The sequence below is a fragment of the Gobio gobio genome (assembly GCF_949357685.1).
Source record: "Gobio gobio genome assembly, chromosome: 24".
NCBI lineage: Eukaryota > Metazoa > Chordata > Actinopteri > Cypriniformes > Gobionidae > Gobio > Gobio gobio.
Genome location: NC_137120.1, coordinates 29,302,843 through 29,321,234, shown reverse-complemented (window position 1 = coordinate 29,321,234; position 18,392 = coordinate 29,302,843). Strand labels below are relative to the sequence as shown.

At 38.4% G+C, this 18,392-nt stretch overlaps 1 protein-coding gene across 1 annotated transcript in view; it reads left to right on the top strand.

Moving 5' to 3' along the window:
- Window positions 1-2,627: 2,627 nt before the first annotated feature.
- aspm (assembly factor for spindle microtubules) overlaps window positions 2,628-18,392 on the top strand; it is a gene marked incomplete at its 5' end in the record, with an annotated part of 50,886 nt that continues 35,121 nt past the window's right edge. The window contains 16 exons of the mRNA XM_079807097.1: window positions 2,628-2,918; window positions 3,819-3,962; window positions 5,068-6,496; window positions 6,633-6,701; window positions 6,792-6,893; window positions 8,745-8,891; window positions 8,992-9,228; window positions 11,371-11,438; window positions 11,557-11,698; window positions 11,831-11,961; window positions 14,078-14,253; window positions 14,410-14,555; window positions 14,661-14,746; window positions 14,894-15,106; window positions 15,268-15,472; window positions 15,605-15,747. Of these exons, the coding sequence (XP_079663223.1) occupies window positions 2,628-2,918; window positions 3,819-3,962; window positions 5,068-6,496; window positions 6,633-6,701; window positions 6,792-6,893; window positions 8,745-8,891; window positions 8,992-9,228; window positions 11,371-11,438; window positions 11,557-11,698; window positions 11,831-11,961; window positions 14,078-14,253; window positions 14,410-14,555; window positions 14,661-14,746; window positions 14,894-15,106; window positions 15,268-15,472; window positions 15,605-15,747 (3,729 nt within the window). The remainder of the gene's footprint in view (window positions 2,919-3,818; window positions 3,963-5,067; window positions 6,497-6,632; window positions 6,702-6,791; window positions 6,894-8,744; window positions 8,892-8,991; window positions 9,229-11,370; window positions 11,439-11,556; window positions 11,699-11,830; window positions 11,962-14,077; window positions 14,254-14,409; window positions 14,556-14,660; window positions 14,747-14,893; window positions 15,107-15,267; window positions 15,473-15,604; window positions 15,748-18,392) is intronic.

Here is an 18,392-nt window from a genome sequence, read left to right as displayed (position 1 = left end):
ACATACAATGCACAGTATCAAACTCAAACGTTATACAACAGTAAAAATGCCTGTGCCTTTTTTGCTTGTGATGAAAGCAAACCAAAATCCTTTTAAATGTGTCTAGAAAATGAAAAGCACAGCTCTGTTTCTAAGTGTCTTTGATGCAAAGCCTTTTATGTTCTTAAGTGCCACTGCGGCTGATGCGTCCAGGGTTACGATACCTCTGACCACACTCATCCGGAGCCATATCAAAGCAAGCAGGAATAATATCAAGCTACTGGGTAGCCTTTTTCATCCATATAAGAAGAACATTTGCATAAATACATGCACACACGCACACACACAAAAGTATAAACCATCATTAATAAGTGTTTAGAAGACTTTCTAGATACTATGTAAAAAAAAAAACACCTGACTGTTTAACTCGTTAGAAAATGTAGTAGGCCTATTAAAATTAGTTGTATGACATGTTTAAAATACTAATAAAACAACAAGATAAGAAATATAAAATAACCAACAGCATATCTCACATATATTATAAGTAAATCTTCACTCTTTGACTCTAGAATATTCAACAAGTGGACTAACAATTACGTCATTCCTGCATACAAGCAACAGGCTGGACTACTTACTTTCTGTCCTCTGCAGAAGAAGAAACAAGACGCATGCAACTAATCTGAGCCACACTGAACCCAAAACCGTAAGATCCATATCCATAGTTAGATGTCATCGTGATAGTGGGCAAGCTGACATGATCACGGTGTGTTCCTCAAGCATCCTCCAGTGTGTGTGTGTGTGTGTCTGTTTGAGGCTCTCTGAGTCTAGCATGCTCTCATTCACATACGCACCAATGAGGCGCAACTCTCTGTATCCTCAATACAAAGAGACCTCTGGGGATTGGTGAAGACTTGAACAGAGAGAGGCCATCAGGCATGCTGTCTGAATATTAATCAGCAGGTGATGATTACATTGGATATTAAGTAAGCGACGGCAGACAAAATGCTACTACGCAGTACTTTTCACCCTCTTGCAATCAAGGCCTTCCATCCACTTCAGTCTAATGACTTCTCGCAAAAAGCTCTTAAGGTTAATTTAATGCAAAATAGACCATCTGCCGGGATTCATGGGTAAGAATGTACACTGCTTTCCGGTTACTGTATAAACACACAGTTAATTTGGTAAATTTATGTGCTCTTTTTTTAGATAATAGTGAAAGGACTATTTAAAAAATCATTGAATATTAAATTTCACCCAAAAATGAAAATTCTGTCATCATTTACTCACCCTCAAGTTGTTCCAAACCTGTATACATGTCTTTGTTATGCTGAACCCAATAGGAAGATATTTTGAAGAATGTTTGTAACCACCAGGCCACTTTAGGCCACCATTGACTTCCATAGTAGGGACAAATACTATGGAAGTCAATGGTGCACCACAACTGTTTCGTTTTCCACATTCTTCAAAATATCTTCTCTTGTGTTCAACCGAACAAAGACATGTATACAGGTTTGGAACAATCTGAGGGTGAGTAAATAATGACAGAATTTTCATTTTTGGGTGAACTATCCCTTTAAGAGAAATGGAGATTATTTTTGAATTGTTACAAAAAGCTGAAAACATCTAATAAATAGGCAATTTCTATAACAAGAAGAATACATTAAAAATCACCTTGCAGTTCTACACTTCCAAGAAAGTACTCATACTACTCTTAAATAAAAAAGTAAATAAATATAATACTGCAATCGTGATTAATCGCATCCAAAATAAAAGTTTGTGTTTACATAATATGTGTGTGTACTGTGTATAATTATTATGTATATATAAATATACACACATGCATGTATATATATTTAATAAAAATATGTTATATTTATATATAAGATTATATATATATATATATATACATACATACATACATACATACACACAGTATATACATGCAAATATTTCTTCCATGAAGGAGTGTGTATTTATATATAGGCTACATAAAAATTATACACAGTACACACACATATATTGTGTAAACACAAACTTTTATTTTGGATGGGATTAATCGTTTGCCTAGCACTAAAATATAATAACATACATCAAATGCATAGGATATTATATAAGAAGAATACATCTCCAGTTTTAAAATGTTAAATAACCTCGAGATAAATAAATAAACATTAGAAAAACCTCAAAATTAAAAATATTTGAAACAAAATGATAACAGACCTATAGCTGCTGCAAATAAGTTTTGTATTCTCGTAAAATTGTTTCATTTTGAAGATATTTTATTTGGTAAACATACTTGCTGTGGACAAGGGCGTAGGCGCAAAAAACACTTTAAACATGCAACAAATGGCAAATTCAATCCTGAGAGGCAGTCTGAAATAACACGGCAATGTGCATGAAGCATCTTCCTGCATTGTGGGCGTGTGTACAGATTTTTAAAGAAATCTTAGACCTTTGATTGGTTTGTGTATGCTTTTCTGTTCAGTGATTGGACAATTCTATCAGCTGCAACGATCTGATTGGATGCCTGCTCTGCACTCAAATTCAAACGTGCGAAACTACACACACAGGGTTTAAACGGCATTTCGTTACAGCTCAGAATCAATGACACATGGATTTACCGAGTCGTTCATTTATTTGAGTTAAACATGTCTTTTAAAATTGCGAAAGCGGAATGTTTGGACTTCAGTCCAACATTTGACTCTCATTGTAGTCGCGATAAACCTGGCAAGGAAAACAACACTTCAATTGCTGTGCTGAGTTTGCTTCAGTTTTCCAGGTCCCCTTTCGTGTCATTTGGGACGATTAAACTGGGATCATCAAAATCTATGCCTTTGCGAATTGAAAATCCCACGGAGGATGCAACAACAACAGTCATAGTGGATAAAATTTCAGCATCCAAAGGCTTTTCGGTTGATCAGGCGTGTTTTACAATACAGGTAAGTTAAGCTAAACAAGCTGCGTTTTGTCAACCTAGTGAGATCGACAGCTAGATTTCTGGGCAGCAAAAATACACGTGGTAATGTAGTTTGTTGCATATTGCAGTTATGGTACAGTACAACTGCATCGTAGGACTGCATGCATTGTTTATTAATTTCGTCAATTTAACGTTACACATGCGCAGTGCTTGAGGCACCTTTACTGTATATAAAGGAATAACTAGTTCACCAAGAAATGTAAATTGTCGTTTATTCACACAAATCTGTTTGGATCTCTTTATTCTGACACACACACACACACACACACACACACACTAAACTTAAAAAAATACCATAACTGTATTCTATTCGATTCCGTAATGTATTAACTAATATAACTTCTGTCTTCTGAAACAATGTGAAACTTTTTCTGTGTAAAACAAAACGAAATTGAAGCTATTATTCACTGGAAATCGCCTCCTGCATAGCTTTCACGTGATATTTCTGCAATTTAAATGCATATTCAAATTTGGTGTGTTGTAATTTTATTAAAAAAAGACACGAGAAGCAACGGAATTGGGATGTGAAACCTGATTTGACATCCGGACACACTCTGTATTTGAATATGTTCAAATGTAGAGCTTACCTGTGCAGAGAATATTAATAACTGACTTTTTTCCCCCTTTTTTTGGGAATACTTGGGCATGAGTTGAATCTGGTCCTCTTTTATGCTGTTTTTTGTGCTTTTTTTTTTGGTGCTTGACTGTTCCAGTCCCTATTCACTTGTGATATGGAAAAGGGCTGCATGAACATTTGACTAAATATTTCCATTTGAGCTTCTCCAAAGAAAGTCATCCATGTTTGGATTTGGAATTGCATGAACATAAGCTAGTAGTTAAAAGTGCATTCTCTATTCTTCAGCCTGAGGACAGCATTATTTTAACTGTGACTTGGACGCCAGTGGAAGAAGGGGGAGTTCGAGAACTCCTCAGCTTTGTCGCAAATGGTATTGTCAAACATCAAGCCATATTGCTTGGGAAAGCAGAGGCGACAAAAAAGAAAAAGGTAATTTTTGTGTGTGATGTTTATTTTTATAGTACTGGTTACAAGATTGGAAACATTATATAGAAGTCTCTTCTGCTCACCAAGGCTATATTTGTATTAGTGCTGTCAAATCGATTTAATCACATCCAAAATAAAAATGTGTGTTTACATAATACGTGTACTGTGTATAATTAAATACACACACATCTATGTATATATTTAAGAATTGTTTTTGTATTTATATACAGAATATTTTTTATATATAATATTTGCAAATATTTCTTAAATAAATGAGTGTGTATTTATATATACCTAATGATTATATATATTATAATATTTTGGATGCGATTAATCAATTTGACAGCACTTGTATTTATTAAATACAGTAATATTGTGAAATATTATTACACTTTAAAATGGCTGTTTTCTGTTTTAATATAATTAAAAATGTAATTTATTTCTGTGATGTCAGCTGAATTTCCAGCATCATTACTCCGATCTTCAACGTCACATGATCCTTCAGAAATCATAGTAAAATGCTGATTTTGTGCTCAATTATTATTGGTGCTCAATGGTTCTTATTTTTATCAATGTTGAAAACCATTTTTGCATGCTTAATATTTTTGTGGAAACAGTGATAATTTTTTTTCTTGATTCTTTGATAAATAGAAAGGTAAAAAGAACAGCATTTATTTGATATAGAAATCTTTTGTAACAATATAAATGTCTTTACAACCTCTTTTGATCAATTTAATGCGTCCTTGCTGAATAAAAGCATTAGTATTTTTATTATTTTATATATTACTTGACCCAAACCTTTTAAATGATAGTGTATCATGGTTTCCACCACACACAGCATAACTGAAACATTTAATCTTTACATCATAGAAATATATTACATTTTAAAACCTATTCATTTTAAATTGTATTAATATTTCACAATATTACTGCTTTTTTTAATCAAATGAGTACAGCTCTGGTGAGCAGAAGAGACTTTTTTTTTTCAAAAACAAAACGAAAAATCTGATAAATAGACAATCAGTATTGTCTGGTTCTGTGTAAAACTAAAACATATTTACTGTTTGTGTTTGGTATAATTTGAGTCTTACAAATTTATGTTTTTCAGAAAACCCTATGGGATTCAATTAAATCCAAGAAGGGGGTCCCGGCACCCTCAAAAGAGAAGAAAGTGGCTTCAGTGCCAATAAAGGCTGCAAATAAGACATTTCATGTGTCTCGCCAGTCGCAATACAGAAAGGAGAGAACGTCCAATCCATTGTCGCCATTGAACCATGAACGGTCTGCCTATGGTTCCAGTGGCACTAGGGCGAATGCACCATCCTCCAATCCAGAGATGTCAAAGCCTGCCTTTGTGACAGAAAAATTTGATGATGTGCATTTGCAAACAAACTCGCCAGTGGTTGTCTTAGTACCAGCAGAGAGATTGTTTGATACACCTGGTAAAAAGGATGTGCCTTGTTCTCGTAAACCAGAGTGCAGAGAAATTGCAAGGGTTTTGAATAAAACGCTGTCTCCTGCTGGCACCCCAGAGAGGTTTGGAAATCCATGCTTTCAGAGCCCACGCCCCGTGATTGGACTAAATACAGAGAAGAAACATTCTCTGACTGTAAAGGATGCTCTGGATGTAATAGGGTCAGATCTATTGCTTGCGGTGAGCCCACCGAATGCTTGCTCAAGCTTTGATTTTTCTGATTCTCTTGAGTCTGAAAAAACGGCTCCAGTAACCTCATTGAGCGTGACGGCTGTCATTTCGCCACCAGTTGAAGTTCCTCACCCAAGGTTGACTTTCTGTGTGAAACCCAACGAAGTCATAGGCGTTGAATCAAATCACGATGCATTTAGGCTCAGGGCGTTGCCTTTTAGCACCGCCACAGTGACCAAGTCGAATAAAGTTGGTGACGCCCTTGTTCCTGATGGTCCCAAGAAGTTTATTGTGAATTCTACCACAGTGACCAAAAGCAAAGTAGATGCCTCTGTCCAGAGTCCAGGCTTGCGTAAGAAGAAAACCTCAAGGCGCAGGCTCTTGGAGAAGACCTTAGAGCTCTCAGAACCTAGTAATGCAGAATCTAACACAAGTTCTCCTGACAGCTTCTCCGCACTACCTGTCATTAGCTCAGATTCAAGTCCAGATGTGGCACCAGAGTCCAAATGTCCCGTATCTTCAATGTTGGCTACAAAAGAGAGGCTGACCTCGAATGGATCCCCTCCTGAACAGCTTTTGTCCGCAATATCTCCCATACGACCTAAAGTTTTGCCCTCTGTTAGTAGCAGTCCGTTAAGTGGTTCAGAGTTGGCAGCCGGAAACGTCTCTGAAAAAGTGCCACCTCAGGAGCAGTTTCCTGTACAATGCAGGACATTTGTGCAGAGTAAAAAGAGAAAAAGTGATGAGTTTTTGCAAGATCACTCGGAAGATATCTCAAATGCCCAAGCGAAAAAGCGCTATGTTCCAGCACATGCGACAGAGCTTAAGAAACCAAGCCAAGAAAGAACGTTCACTTCAAGGTCCACATCTGGACAGCAACAAAAACCTATAGGTAAGTCAAGTAAACTCATCATGCAAGTCATACAACTTGTAGGTGATCTAGTATGCATTATCAAATACTTACTTATTTGAGATGTTTGGACATTCTGCAAGTTGATGTTTTAAATAAAACCTCTTTTTGCGTAAAGCTCCACCAAGCTCCAGAAAGTTCACAAGACCTCCAGCAAAGAAATCCTTTCCAAAAACAATCCAAAAGGGTAAGAAAACATTGTTTGTCTTTTGAATAACTTGTCCTAAATGTTTAGTATGACCAATGATACCATTTTAAATGTGTTTCACTGATGTAGATGGTCAGCCTGTGAAGTCACTGAGCAGTTCGACTCGAAAGCCTGTGAAGATAGTGGCTGTGGCGCAGGCCAAACTGACCTTTATGAAGCCTACACAGATGGGTATGTTTTCACAGCTATATCCGCATAATTTTTTGTTGTGTTTTTAAAGGGTTACTTCACCCAAAAAAGGTAGTTTTATTACACGCCCTCATTTTGTTCCAAACCCGTAAGACCTTAGTTCATCTTCGAAACACAAATGAAGATATTTTTGATGAAATCCGAGAGCTCTCTCTGACCCCTCCATAGACAGCAATTTAATTGACACTTTCAAGGCTCAGAAAGGTAGTAAAACATTGTTAAAATCGCCCATGTGACTCCAGTGAATCAATCTTAATTTTATGAACCGACAAGAATACTTTTTGTGCACAAAAAAACAAATGAACGACTTAATTCAACTATCTTCTAGCTTGTGTCAGACTCTTACGCTGTTGAAGTAATGTTAACAGTGCAGCGCTTCCAGAACGCCGGCTTACCATTGGCTGACGATGTTCACGTGAGCACCACGACGCATGCGCGTGAGTCGTTCTGCCATAGAACTAGGATACATTGCACTCTGCGTGAACAGTGTAATGGTGCGTTCACACCGGACGCGATTCGCGCGAGTGATTTACATGTTAAGTCAATGCAGAGACGCGAAATGGCATTCTGCGGCGCGATTGACGCAAATAGAGCGCTTTGAACGCGTGACTCGCGCGAATCGCTCAAGTTGAAAAATCTGAACTTTGGCGGATATTCGTGCCGCGTTAACCAATCAGGAGCTTGCTCTAGTAGTGACAACACTGAGAAGAAAATCTGTATATTAATATCTGGTTCAGACAATATGATTATCACTGTGATAACATTAATTTATGACATGAAACACAACCCAGTCTCTTTTTGTTAAATGCAAGTTTATGTATGATCAATAATACAAAAGTATAAGTAAAAGGTATAATAAGCTATACATGAAATAAAGCAAACAATTCAGTCAATCATTCAAAGTCAGTGCTAGTAGGCTACAACTGTAACGTACAGTTATAGCCTAAAAATAAAAAAGTAATGAAACTTCACTTTGCCCTCAGCCTAAACGATTTGCCAGGGAACAAATTATAGATCCATGAGACCAAAGATCGCCCGTTACAAGACGAATTATAGCTCGAGACACACCACAGAGACATCAGAGCCAGCGGCAGACGGCAGAAGGACTGGCCGAGGAAAGGTTGCTTCTCGCCGGCGTTGACGAGCGCTGACCGCCGCTGATCCGCTGGAGCTCACAACTCCGAAAACGCCAGATAAAATGTTCAAATAGGCACTCTTTATATAAATAAACCGGAGATTTGAGCTTTAAAGAACTACATTATCGACTGAAAAAGTCTTAAAACTACGTTTTGTCACACATTAACAGTAGATTTTAACAAAAAAAGACGTGTAAACACAGCCCATGTCAGCCATTTCTCAACGAGACGAGACTCTGGCAGAAGCCCTGCCCATGACGCGAATTCGCGTCTGTTGTGCACTCAATGTCACACGCGATTAGTGCAAATTATTCGCGTCAATCACGTCCGGTGTGAACGCCACATAAGAGTCGCAGGTTGTGTGACAGACTAGAAGAAATTGTCGAATAAAGTCATTTATTTTGTTTGTTTTTTGTGCACAAAAAGTATTCTCGTAGCTTCATAACATTTAAGATTGAATCACTGGAGTCACATGGGTGATTTTTATGATCTCTCTTTACTACGTTTCTATGCCTTGAAAGTGGTGGTCAGAGAACTCTCGGATTTCATCAAAAATATCTTAATTTGTGTTCTGAAGATGAACGCAGGTCTTGCGGGTTTGGAATGACGTGAGGATGAGTAATTAATGACAATTTACATTTTTGGGTGAACTATCCATTTAAGTGGCGTAGTTGCTTAAGTTGTACAATCTTGACAGCCATTCCAAGGCATCCTTTGCCATTTGCTGCAAAGAACATGTTTTATGATGAGCGATGGATTGAAAAGCAGGAGCGAGGCTTTACCTGGTGGATGAATTATATTCTCACTCCTGATGACTTCAAAGTTGCAACTGAAGTTACTAAAGGTGGGTGCTTTTTTTTTTTGAGTTGTTAGCATCTTTTGAGCTTTGCATTGTCATTTTAAGTTCAATTTATGTAACCTCTTTCTCTTATTGTTTCTCTTAGTGAATGCCTTGTCATTGACTATGGGCAATGACAAATTCAACATACCCAAAGCACCAACAAAAGAAGAGTTGTCTTTTAGAACTTACACAGCCCGTCAACGGCTAAACCGCCTTCGTCGAGCAGCGTGCAAGCTGTTTACGTCAGACACCATGGTGAAGGCCATCCAGAGGCTGGAGCTGGAAGTAGAAGCCAAGCGGCTCCTTGTGCGAAAGGACCGACATCTCTGGAAGGACATAGGTATGAAATGCCAAAGGATATATGTTTTATCAATGCTTATGCTTGTAGAACAAGCTCTTTCTACATATAAAGGTGGGTGTACACTGTGCAAGTTCAGACACTCGAGGTTGTGAACCGTTGCACATGTTGCGACGAGTCAGTTAACCTGATAATCATGTCAGAGCATCTGGTACACGGCACGACTGTACTGGATGGCGAGCAGGTGGCAATCATATGGAGACTGGAGCTTTCAAGGTTGCTGCTATACTTTCAGATATAATAAAGAATAAAATAAAAAGATGAGTGTACAAATGAGGTAATATGAAATAGTTTTGTTTTTTTTTCTGTTAAAAATTGTCGGGAGGTGCTCGTTTCCTCTCACACAGTGCAAGCCAGACCCACATCAAGATGTCGGGTCTGGGAACTCACCATTGGCAGGGCTCAATCCGAGGGGCGGGATAAATGGCTGTCTTTCACAACCAACCAGAGCAACGAAGAAGGTGAAGCGGAGCTAGTTGATAGATTAAACTTTCGCCGTATCCGGTCGGCAAAACTCCGAACACATCTTCCTTTCTTAAGAATGACTTCAGTGCCGTTCTTTGTTCTTTTCTCAAAGAAAAGCTTAACTCCAAGGCTTCCAGAGTCGCGGCAAAAGCCGATTCGAAAGACTGCTGTTCGCCAGCTTCTTTGTTTACGAGTAGCACACGGAACCGCGTCAACTCTGCCGTCATTATGTTTAGCCTGCCTACCGACTCTATACACTATGTGGTTGGCCTGACCAGAGTTTGTTTTTTCCCATAGACAGTAACAGAAATAGACACAGCGACCCCATAGGCTTCGACGGGGAAAATTGAAGTCAGGTAGAAGCACTCACTTCCTGATGGCTGCGCAGCCTCAAACTGAGCTTGACGACATAGATGTGACGTGGGCAACCTGTCTGAAAGTGGCAAGTCTTCTAGTAGTTGTGCAACGTAAAATCTGAATCACCGAATCTTGTAGAGACAGAGATAGTGAGCAAGAGCAACTTTTGATGAATGAAGCAGGATTTGCGACGCTCTATCGGCGTTTATGCCTCCACGTCCCCCCGATAGCCTCATAGACAGCAAAAGATTACCTACGAGCTTCTCCTCGGGTCTATACGGTACAGCATGACGGAGTCGCGTGGTTATGACGCAATCGTTAGCCTACTTTTTCGGCTTCTACAGGGCGATAGTGTAAGATACAAGGTAATGGAGCCTTTTATACATTGTCGTGTTTGTTTAGAAATAAACAATGGACAATTGGAGTCTTTAAACGCCTCAGATGTAAAGATATTCGCTGTCAAAGTGAGGCCAAAATGAATGGGAGTCAATGGGATGCTAACAGCAGGTGATGGCTTGATTAGCAATGGCTGCCCTTATGGAAGGTACGCTTTCCGGGGGCTGGATTACCCCCTTGGTTTTTCCAGCTTGCAAGCCAACGGAGAGTTCCTAGACTACCCTGGCTGCAAATTAGATTTGCTGTCGCTGGGGTGCGTCTAGATTTCTAGGCTACTCGAGTGGTGGAACAGCACAAATTGTACCATTAATGCCCGGCTTAATTGATTGTTTGAAAGTGGGGAGAAATAATTGTTTTTGAAATTCTCACCAAGGCTGCATTTGTTTAATAAAAAAATACAGTTAAAACTAATTTAAAAATATAATTAAATTTAAAGTCTATTAATACATTTAAAATGTAACTGAAGAGTTAATTTGCAAAAACAGAAACTGTTTTTATTAATTTTCATAAATCATGTTTTTTTTTGGTGTGCATTCTGAGTAATATCAAGCAAACTGCAGTTGGGTTGAGATTGTCTGTCTGTCTGTCTGTCTGTCTGTCTGTCTATCTGATTCTTTGAATAGAAAGTTAAAAAGAACAGCATTTTAAATATAAATCTTTTTTGCTGTCACCTTTTTATGAATTTAATCTGTCCCTACTGAGTAATAGTATTAGTAAGAAAGATTGTACTGACCCTTTTGAATGGTAGTATATATTTTTATTATCAGCATTATTCTTTCCCCCCCTTTTTTAGGGTGCTTGATGTTCTTTACAGCTGGTGTCACTCTTATGTTAAAATATTTTATTTCATTATTTTTCAATAGGTTTCTTTCTTGTTAATCTTATTCTTCACTTTTCATTTCTCAGGTGAGCGTCAGAAAGTTCTTAACTGGCTGATATCATACAATCCACTTTGGCTACGTATCGGACTTGAGGTATTTATTTGTGTGAAAGCATAATGTAAATTTGTTTGCTTGCTGAAAATATAAATTTTAGTATTAGCTACATCATGATTTCATGTATACCACATCTTTTTCCCATTCATTTTTGTAGACAATCTATGGAGAGCTAATATCACTCGAAAGCAACAGTGATGTCATGGGGCTGGCCATGTTTATTCTCGGACGTCTGCTGTGGAACCCAGACATTGCCGCTGAGTTCAGGCATGCTAAAGTGCCCAATTTGTACAGAGAGGGTAATTTAAAATATATATTTCTTTTTATCCTTTGTGTGATAATTATTATTTATTTTTATTTTTTTTCCCCTCATGGTCTTTGTATTGCAGGTAGCGTGTCTGTAATAACGGGTTCTTTTTTTTCCCACTCAGGCCATGAGGAGGCGCTGTCTCGCTTCACTCTAAAGAAACTAATACTGCTGGTCTGCTTTCTGGATAAAGCCAAAGATTCCAGACTGATCGAACATGATCCTTGCTTGTTCTGCATGGATGCTGAATTTAAGGTAAGTGGGTTTTATGATATTTCCCGTCTAGGTGAAAAGCTGTCTCGCTATATCAGCATGGCAGTTGAGTTTGAGGCAAGTGCTTTACTGAATTTGATAATTCATACTCATAATGAATTTCACTTCAGTTCTACATTCTGAAATCACTACGGTGACCAGGAGGGGACATGTTTTGTTCACTTTTTGTCGTGGCCACCACATATAAACTCGTGGGAACATCATATGTTGTGGCCACGAGATTAATTTGTGGGAACGTCATATAAACTTGTGGGAACGTGATACGAAGTCGTGGCCTCGAGATATGTCGAAGAAATTATATATATTTCTTGTGGCCATAACTTCATATTTTGAGGGATTGACATCTATTCCTCATGGCCACGATTTAAATGCGTAAACAACCATAGCAACCTGGAATTACCAGAAATATGAAAATTAATTAAAAATAATTATTATAAGCCTAAAGACGCATAAGACACAACAAACAAACACACTTGCAGAACTCTGTGCCCTGGGAAAACTGCATCTTCTGTTTAATGCTGGGTTATATGGGAATCTGAACATTTATGATTTCATAAAGGGTCACACTGTTCGAATCCAGAAGGAGTGCATTTCATACGTCCAACTCATTGTTTGAAATTTTGGCCATGTTAAGCATGAGAAATATACAAGTCAGAATGCATGAAATGACATTAGACCCCCTTTAACATTTATTGATAAACTTAAACATTCGAATGCTTGCTGTCTATAGGCAACATCGCGCACAATACAATATAATAGGCAATATGTTAATATAAATAATTAATTCTGTGCTTTTTCTTAAAGGTCCCGTTCTTCGTGTTTTTTTGAAGCTTTGATTGTGTTTACAGTGTGCAATATAACATGTGTTCATGTTTCGCGTGTAAAAAAACACAGTATTTTTCACACAATTTACTTATCTGTGTACCGCTGTTTCCACTGTCCTAAAAACGGCTGGTGATTTCCTTGTGCTATGAAGTCCCTCCTTCAGAAACACGTAACGAGTTCTGATTGTGCAAGCGGTTCCTGTGCTGTGATTCGACCACAGCTTAGCGCACGTGAAAGCGGTTCCTGTGTTGTAATTTGACAGCAGTTTAGCGCACGTTGGAAAGGTCACGCCTCTTAACGGAGCGATGTATGCGTTCAATAATCTCTACAGCGTCCCTGGGAAAGCCAAACAAAGGTGATTTGACTCCTGGATGAAAATAACAGCGTCTCTCGATGACATGGCCATAAACACACTCAACGCAACAGTTCCTTTTCTCCACGCGACCGTCCGCTTCTCCACGTGGGACAGCAACAAGACCGCGCCCCCTTTTTCGCGTTTCTTTGTGGGCGGAGGTTGGTCTGTTCTACTGCTCTACTGACGTAATTAAAGAAGGAAGTACCAGGATGTAGTCCAAGCCAGCCGTTCGCTGTAGGCTTTGAAAGGGAACTTCTGTTAAATAAAATATCTCGCTTGGCATTGAACTTTGAGCTTTATAATTTTACAGGTATTATTTATGCTCTAACAGCAACATTACACACTAACTAAAGTTTGAACAATGGAATCGTGAAGAAGGGGACCTTTAATTAAAAATAAATATTATAGGCCTACCGGTATTAATTTCTGGTAATTCCAGGTTGCTATGGTTGTTTACGCATTTAATTCGTGGCCATGAGGAATAGATGTCAATCCGTCAAAATAAGAAGTCTTGGCCACAAGAAAAATATCGTTCGACTTTACAACAGTTACCTTGACAAAATGATCTCGTGGCCACGACTTATCACGTTCCCACAAGACATGACGTTCCTTTATATGGCCACGACAAAGCTAACTGAACCAAATATGTCCCCTCCCGGTCACCGTAGATCACAATTCCTCGATTAAATATCAGGTTAAATTAAATACCGGAAGTGGCGCATTCCATGGGCAAGTATCCATGAACCGCATTATTGGATCGTTTTCAAAGGCTGCACATATATTTAAACAATTGAAAAATTATAGCATAGTGCTATCATTTATGAACCTACACTAACACAGGAGAATACATCGATATGTTTCCAAATATGCAAACTGTTGTTCATTATGCAATTATTATTATTTTTTTTTTCTCTATAGTCAAGCAAAGATCTGCTACTGGCGTTCTCACGAGACTTCCTCAGTGGTGAAGGCATTTTGTCGCGGCACCTCAGCCACTTGGGCCTAGCAGTATCCCATGTTCAGACTCCTCTGGATGAGTTCAAATTTGCTGTGAAGAATCTTGCTGTTGACCTGAGATGTGGCATTCGTTTGGTGTATGTTTGATTTTTGCATGTTTATTGTTCCTGCATCAGAATAAAATGTCATTGCTGTTGTGCTTTAATCCAATGTTTAGATTTGGTATTTATAAAGCCTCCAAATTCCCATTTTATATCTCTCTCTTGACTCAATGTTTCTTTATTAATTGTCAGGCGGGTCATGGAGCTCTTCACTCTGGACTGGACATTATCTAGAAAACTGCGGATACCTGCTATTAGCCGCCTGCAGAAAGTGCACAATGTTGAGGTTGCACTGCAGGTTCTGAAAGACAAAGGTGTTGACCTTAAAGACGAGCATGGTGAGTGATTAATCTGTTACTTGATGATAAATATCTAGCAGTTCCTTATGAAACACTTCATAATTTGGACAAAAGCACACTGAATTTGTCTTAATTTTCTTGAAGGAGCGAACATTGACTCCAGAGACGTTGTGGATGGACACAGGGAAAAGACCTTAAACCTCCTGTGGAAAATCATATTTGCCTTCCAGGTATTGTCCAGGGCTGTGTACCATTATATCGTCCAGCACTATTTTTTGGATTAATTATTAGGATGACTTATACTCATTTTTATCTTCTGATATTATATCCATTTAATGTGTAATTCTTTAAATGCTACAATATTTCTTTCGTCATAGGTGGAAGTGCTGCTTGATGAGAATCAGCTCAAAGAGGAAATCAGTTTCCTCAGGAAAACCTGGAGAACAAAACAGAAACTGGCTTCGATAATGGCTAACAAAGGTGTTGTGGTGAAAAGAATGAAGGCGAGACAAGCATTTGAACATCCCAGCCAGAAGGTGATGCTTCTTCTGGACTGGGTCAATGCTGTTTCTGAGTTCTACAATTTAAAGGCGAGTCACATATATGAAATGGTTTGCTCATGTATTCACTGTTATTTTGTCTTTATGAAATCAATTGTTGCAGAGAAATGTGCAATACTTCTGAAAACGTTTGAACAAAAATCCCCCAAAGGATCCTTTTAAAAAATATCGGTCCTCCATTATTTTTGCAGGCTGAAAACTTCACGGTGTCATTCTCAGATGGTCGTATCCTGTGCTACCTCATTCATCATTACCATCCTGGTCATCTTCCTGCAGAGGACATACAACAGAGAACAACTCAGACCATAGAATGTGGCCATCGTGGCAGAGTGGAGCTCAATAACTCCTCGAGTGACTCGGACTGCTCTTTTGAAAATTTGCCCACAATACAAACTGGTACTTTTTTTTTCTTTGTGTCAATCACAGAATTTTTACTTTTAGGTGAACTATTCCTATAATAGTATGTTAGTCTGTACAATTTATCACTGTAAATGTTTCAGAACTGTTCGTTTTTTGCCTTAGGTTCAGAATCCCTGTCAGTGGACTTCAGAGAGCTACTTGAGAATGAGAGAAGTAACTTTCATTTGGTGAACACTGCCGTGTCTTCTCTTGGGGGGGTGCCTGCTATGATAAATCCAGAGGATATGTCCAACACTATCCCGAATGAAAAGGTACAAACATTTTCCCTGTCTACTAGAGCTGCATTCTGGATGAATTGAGAATCGCGTTTTTTGTTTAAAATGGAGGTCAAGATTCTTCCTCGATTTAAAATGGGCAACTAAACAATAAAAGTAATTTAATAGAGGTGCTGAGAAAATCGTAATTGCTGCAGACTATTAAAGGTCCCGTTTTTCCTTTGTTTTTGAAGCTTTGATTGTGTTTACAGTGTGCAATATAACATGTGTTGATGTTTCGCGTGTAAAAAAACCACAGTATTTTTCACACAATTTACTTATCTGTATACCGCTGTTTTCACTGTCCTAAAAACGGCCTGATGATTTCCTTGTTCTATGAAGTCCCTCCTTCAGAATTACAAAACGATTCTTGACCTACTTTTTTTTTCTTAATTATTTAGTTTACCGACTTAAATCTTATAATTACATATGTAGTTAAATTTAAAAAAAAAATTGTAAATACTTTTTAAAAATAATTACAAATTGAAAAAATTTAATTAAAACATTTTAAGGTAATATGGCTTCAAAACATAAAAGCAAGTTCTAAATAATAGAGAAACAAAGCAACATATTACAAGTCCCTCCTTCAGAAATACGTAAAGAGTTCTGATTGTGCTAGCGGTTCCCGTGTTGTGATTCGACAGCAGCTTAGCGCACGTTGCCCGGAAAGGTCACGCCTCTTACCATAACGGGGAGATGCATGCGCTCAATGTTATTGTAAACATGTCTATATAACCATATCAATTTGAGCCGGAATCAGACCCGGGATGAAAATAACAGCGTCTTGACGACATGGCGACAAACACGCTCTACAAACGCAAAACACTTCCTCTTCTCCACGTGGGAGAGCAACAAGACCACGCCCCCTTTTTTGCATATTCTTGTGGGCGGAGGTTAGTCAACAAACTGTTCAATTGACGTCATTAAAGCAGGAAGTACTGGGACGTAGTACAAACCGGCCGTTCGCTGTAGGCTTTGAAAGGGTGCTTCTGTTAAATAAAATATCTCGCTTGGCATTGAACTTTGAGCTTTATAATTTTACAGGTATTATTTATGCTCTAACAGCAACATTACACGCTAACTAAAGTTTGAAAAATGGGATCACGAAGAACAGGACCTTTAAAAAATGTTATTATTAAAATTAGTTTTGAATGAATGACTCACTGAGTATGTGTTTTTGAATGACTTTTGAATTGATTGGCAATTACATTTTTGTCTCTTGTCGCCTCGGGGTGGGAATCTTTAGTCACCTCATGATCCGATTCTGTTTCTGGTAGTTACGATCCGATTACAAAACTATTCTTGACCTACTTTTTTTTCTTAATTATTTAGTTTACCGACTTAAATCTTATGCTGCGTTCACACGCGTCTAGTTTCACGCGCGAACACTTTGAATGCATTCGCACGTTTTTTTTTTGTTTTTTTTTGCAGACGGGCGCAAAAAAAGACGCGCGCAAAAACACAAGATTATTTTTTACTCTTTATAAATAAACCCCAGATTTGAGCTTTAAACCACTACATTCTCACCTGAAAAAGTCTTAATGACATTTTGGGACACAATAGTTGTATTTTTAAATTATGCAGGGTTTCTCATCACGTCACTTTACCACGTGACCGCAGCGAGCAGGCTCCTGATTGGTTAACGCGGCGCGAGTTGACGGCAAAGTTCACATTTTTCAACTCGGGCGTCAGACGCGAATTCCCTTCAAACGCGTGAATGCACAAAAGCACCATTCGCGTGTAACATGCGTATCGCGCAAGACGCTCAATTCGTGTCCAATTCGCGCGAACGAGGCGGATTCGCGTCCTTCGCGCCGCGCGAAACGCACCTTCTGCACCGCGGGACCTCCAGACGCGCGTCAACACGCCTTTCCTTTGACTTAACATTGAAATCACTCGCGCCAGACGCTCTATTCGCGTTTGGTGTGAACGCAGCATTATAATTACATATGTAGTTAAATTAAAAAAAAGATTTTAAATACTTTTAAAAAATAATTACAAATTGAGAAAATTTAATTAAAACAATTATTTTAAGGTAATATGGCTTCAAAACATAAAAGAAAGTAGTAAATAATAGAGAAACAAAGCAACATATTACAAGCCATAAACAAAGAGTGTTTTCAGTATTTAAGATTTATCTGAACGTTTTCCATTCAAGAACTGACACAGACAGCGGGACATTTTAATAAGCTGCATTCACGCACACATCTCTTTTGTGTATGAGTATGTATAAAATTTGGTTTGTCCTCTCCGTTTAATCCCTTAAGACATATCTGACTGTTTACATTTATTTCCGCGTCATAAAACCGGTGACGCAAGTACATTAAACCACTTACAGAGTCACACAGATGCATGCGCGAGTACTCTTCACAAACACAGCGAGCGTCAGCATTTTAAATTGAAAGCAGCCTGCTGTCAACGAGTTTCATATTTTTACTATACAAGTCCACTGCTTTCCAAAAGACATAAATGATGCCTTCGTAGAGCAATTGGAAGGAAAACGAGTGTTTCTAAAGCAAACTCTGCGTCTTTACATCTGGTTAAAATTTAAGCTCAGAATCGATTCTGAAGTTCTCCGACTCGTTAGAGAATTGCGATGGACCCTTTCCCCCTTTTGTCGCCACCTACTGGTGTAATGTAAT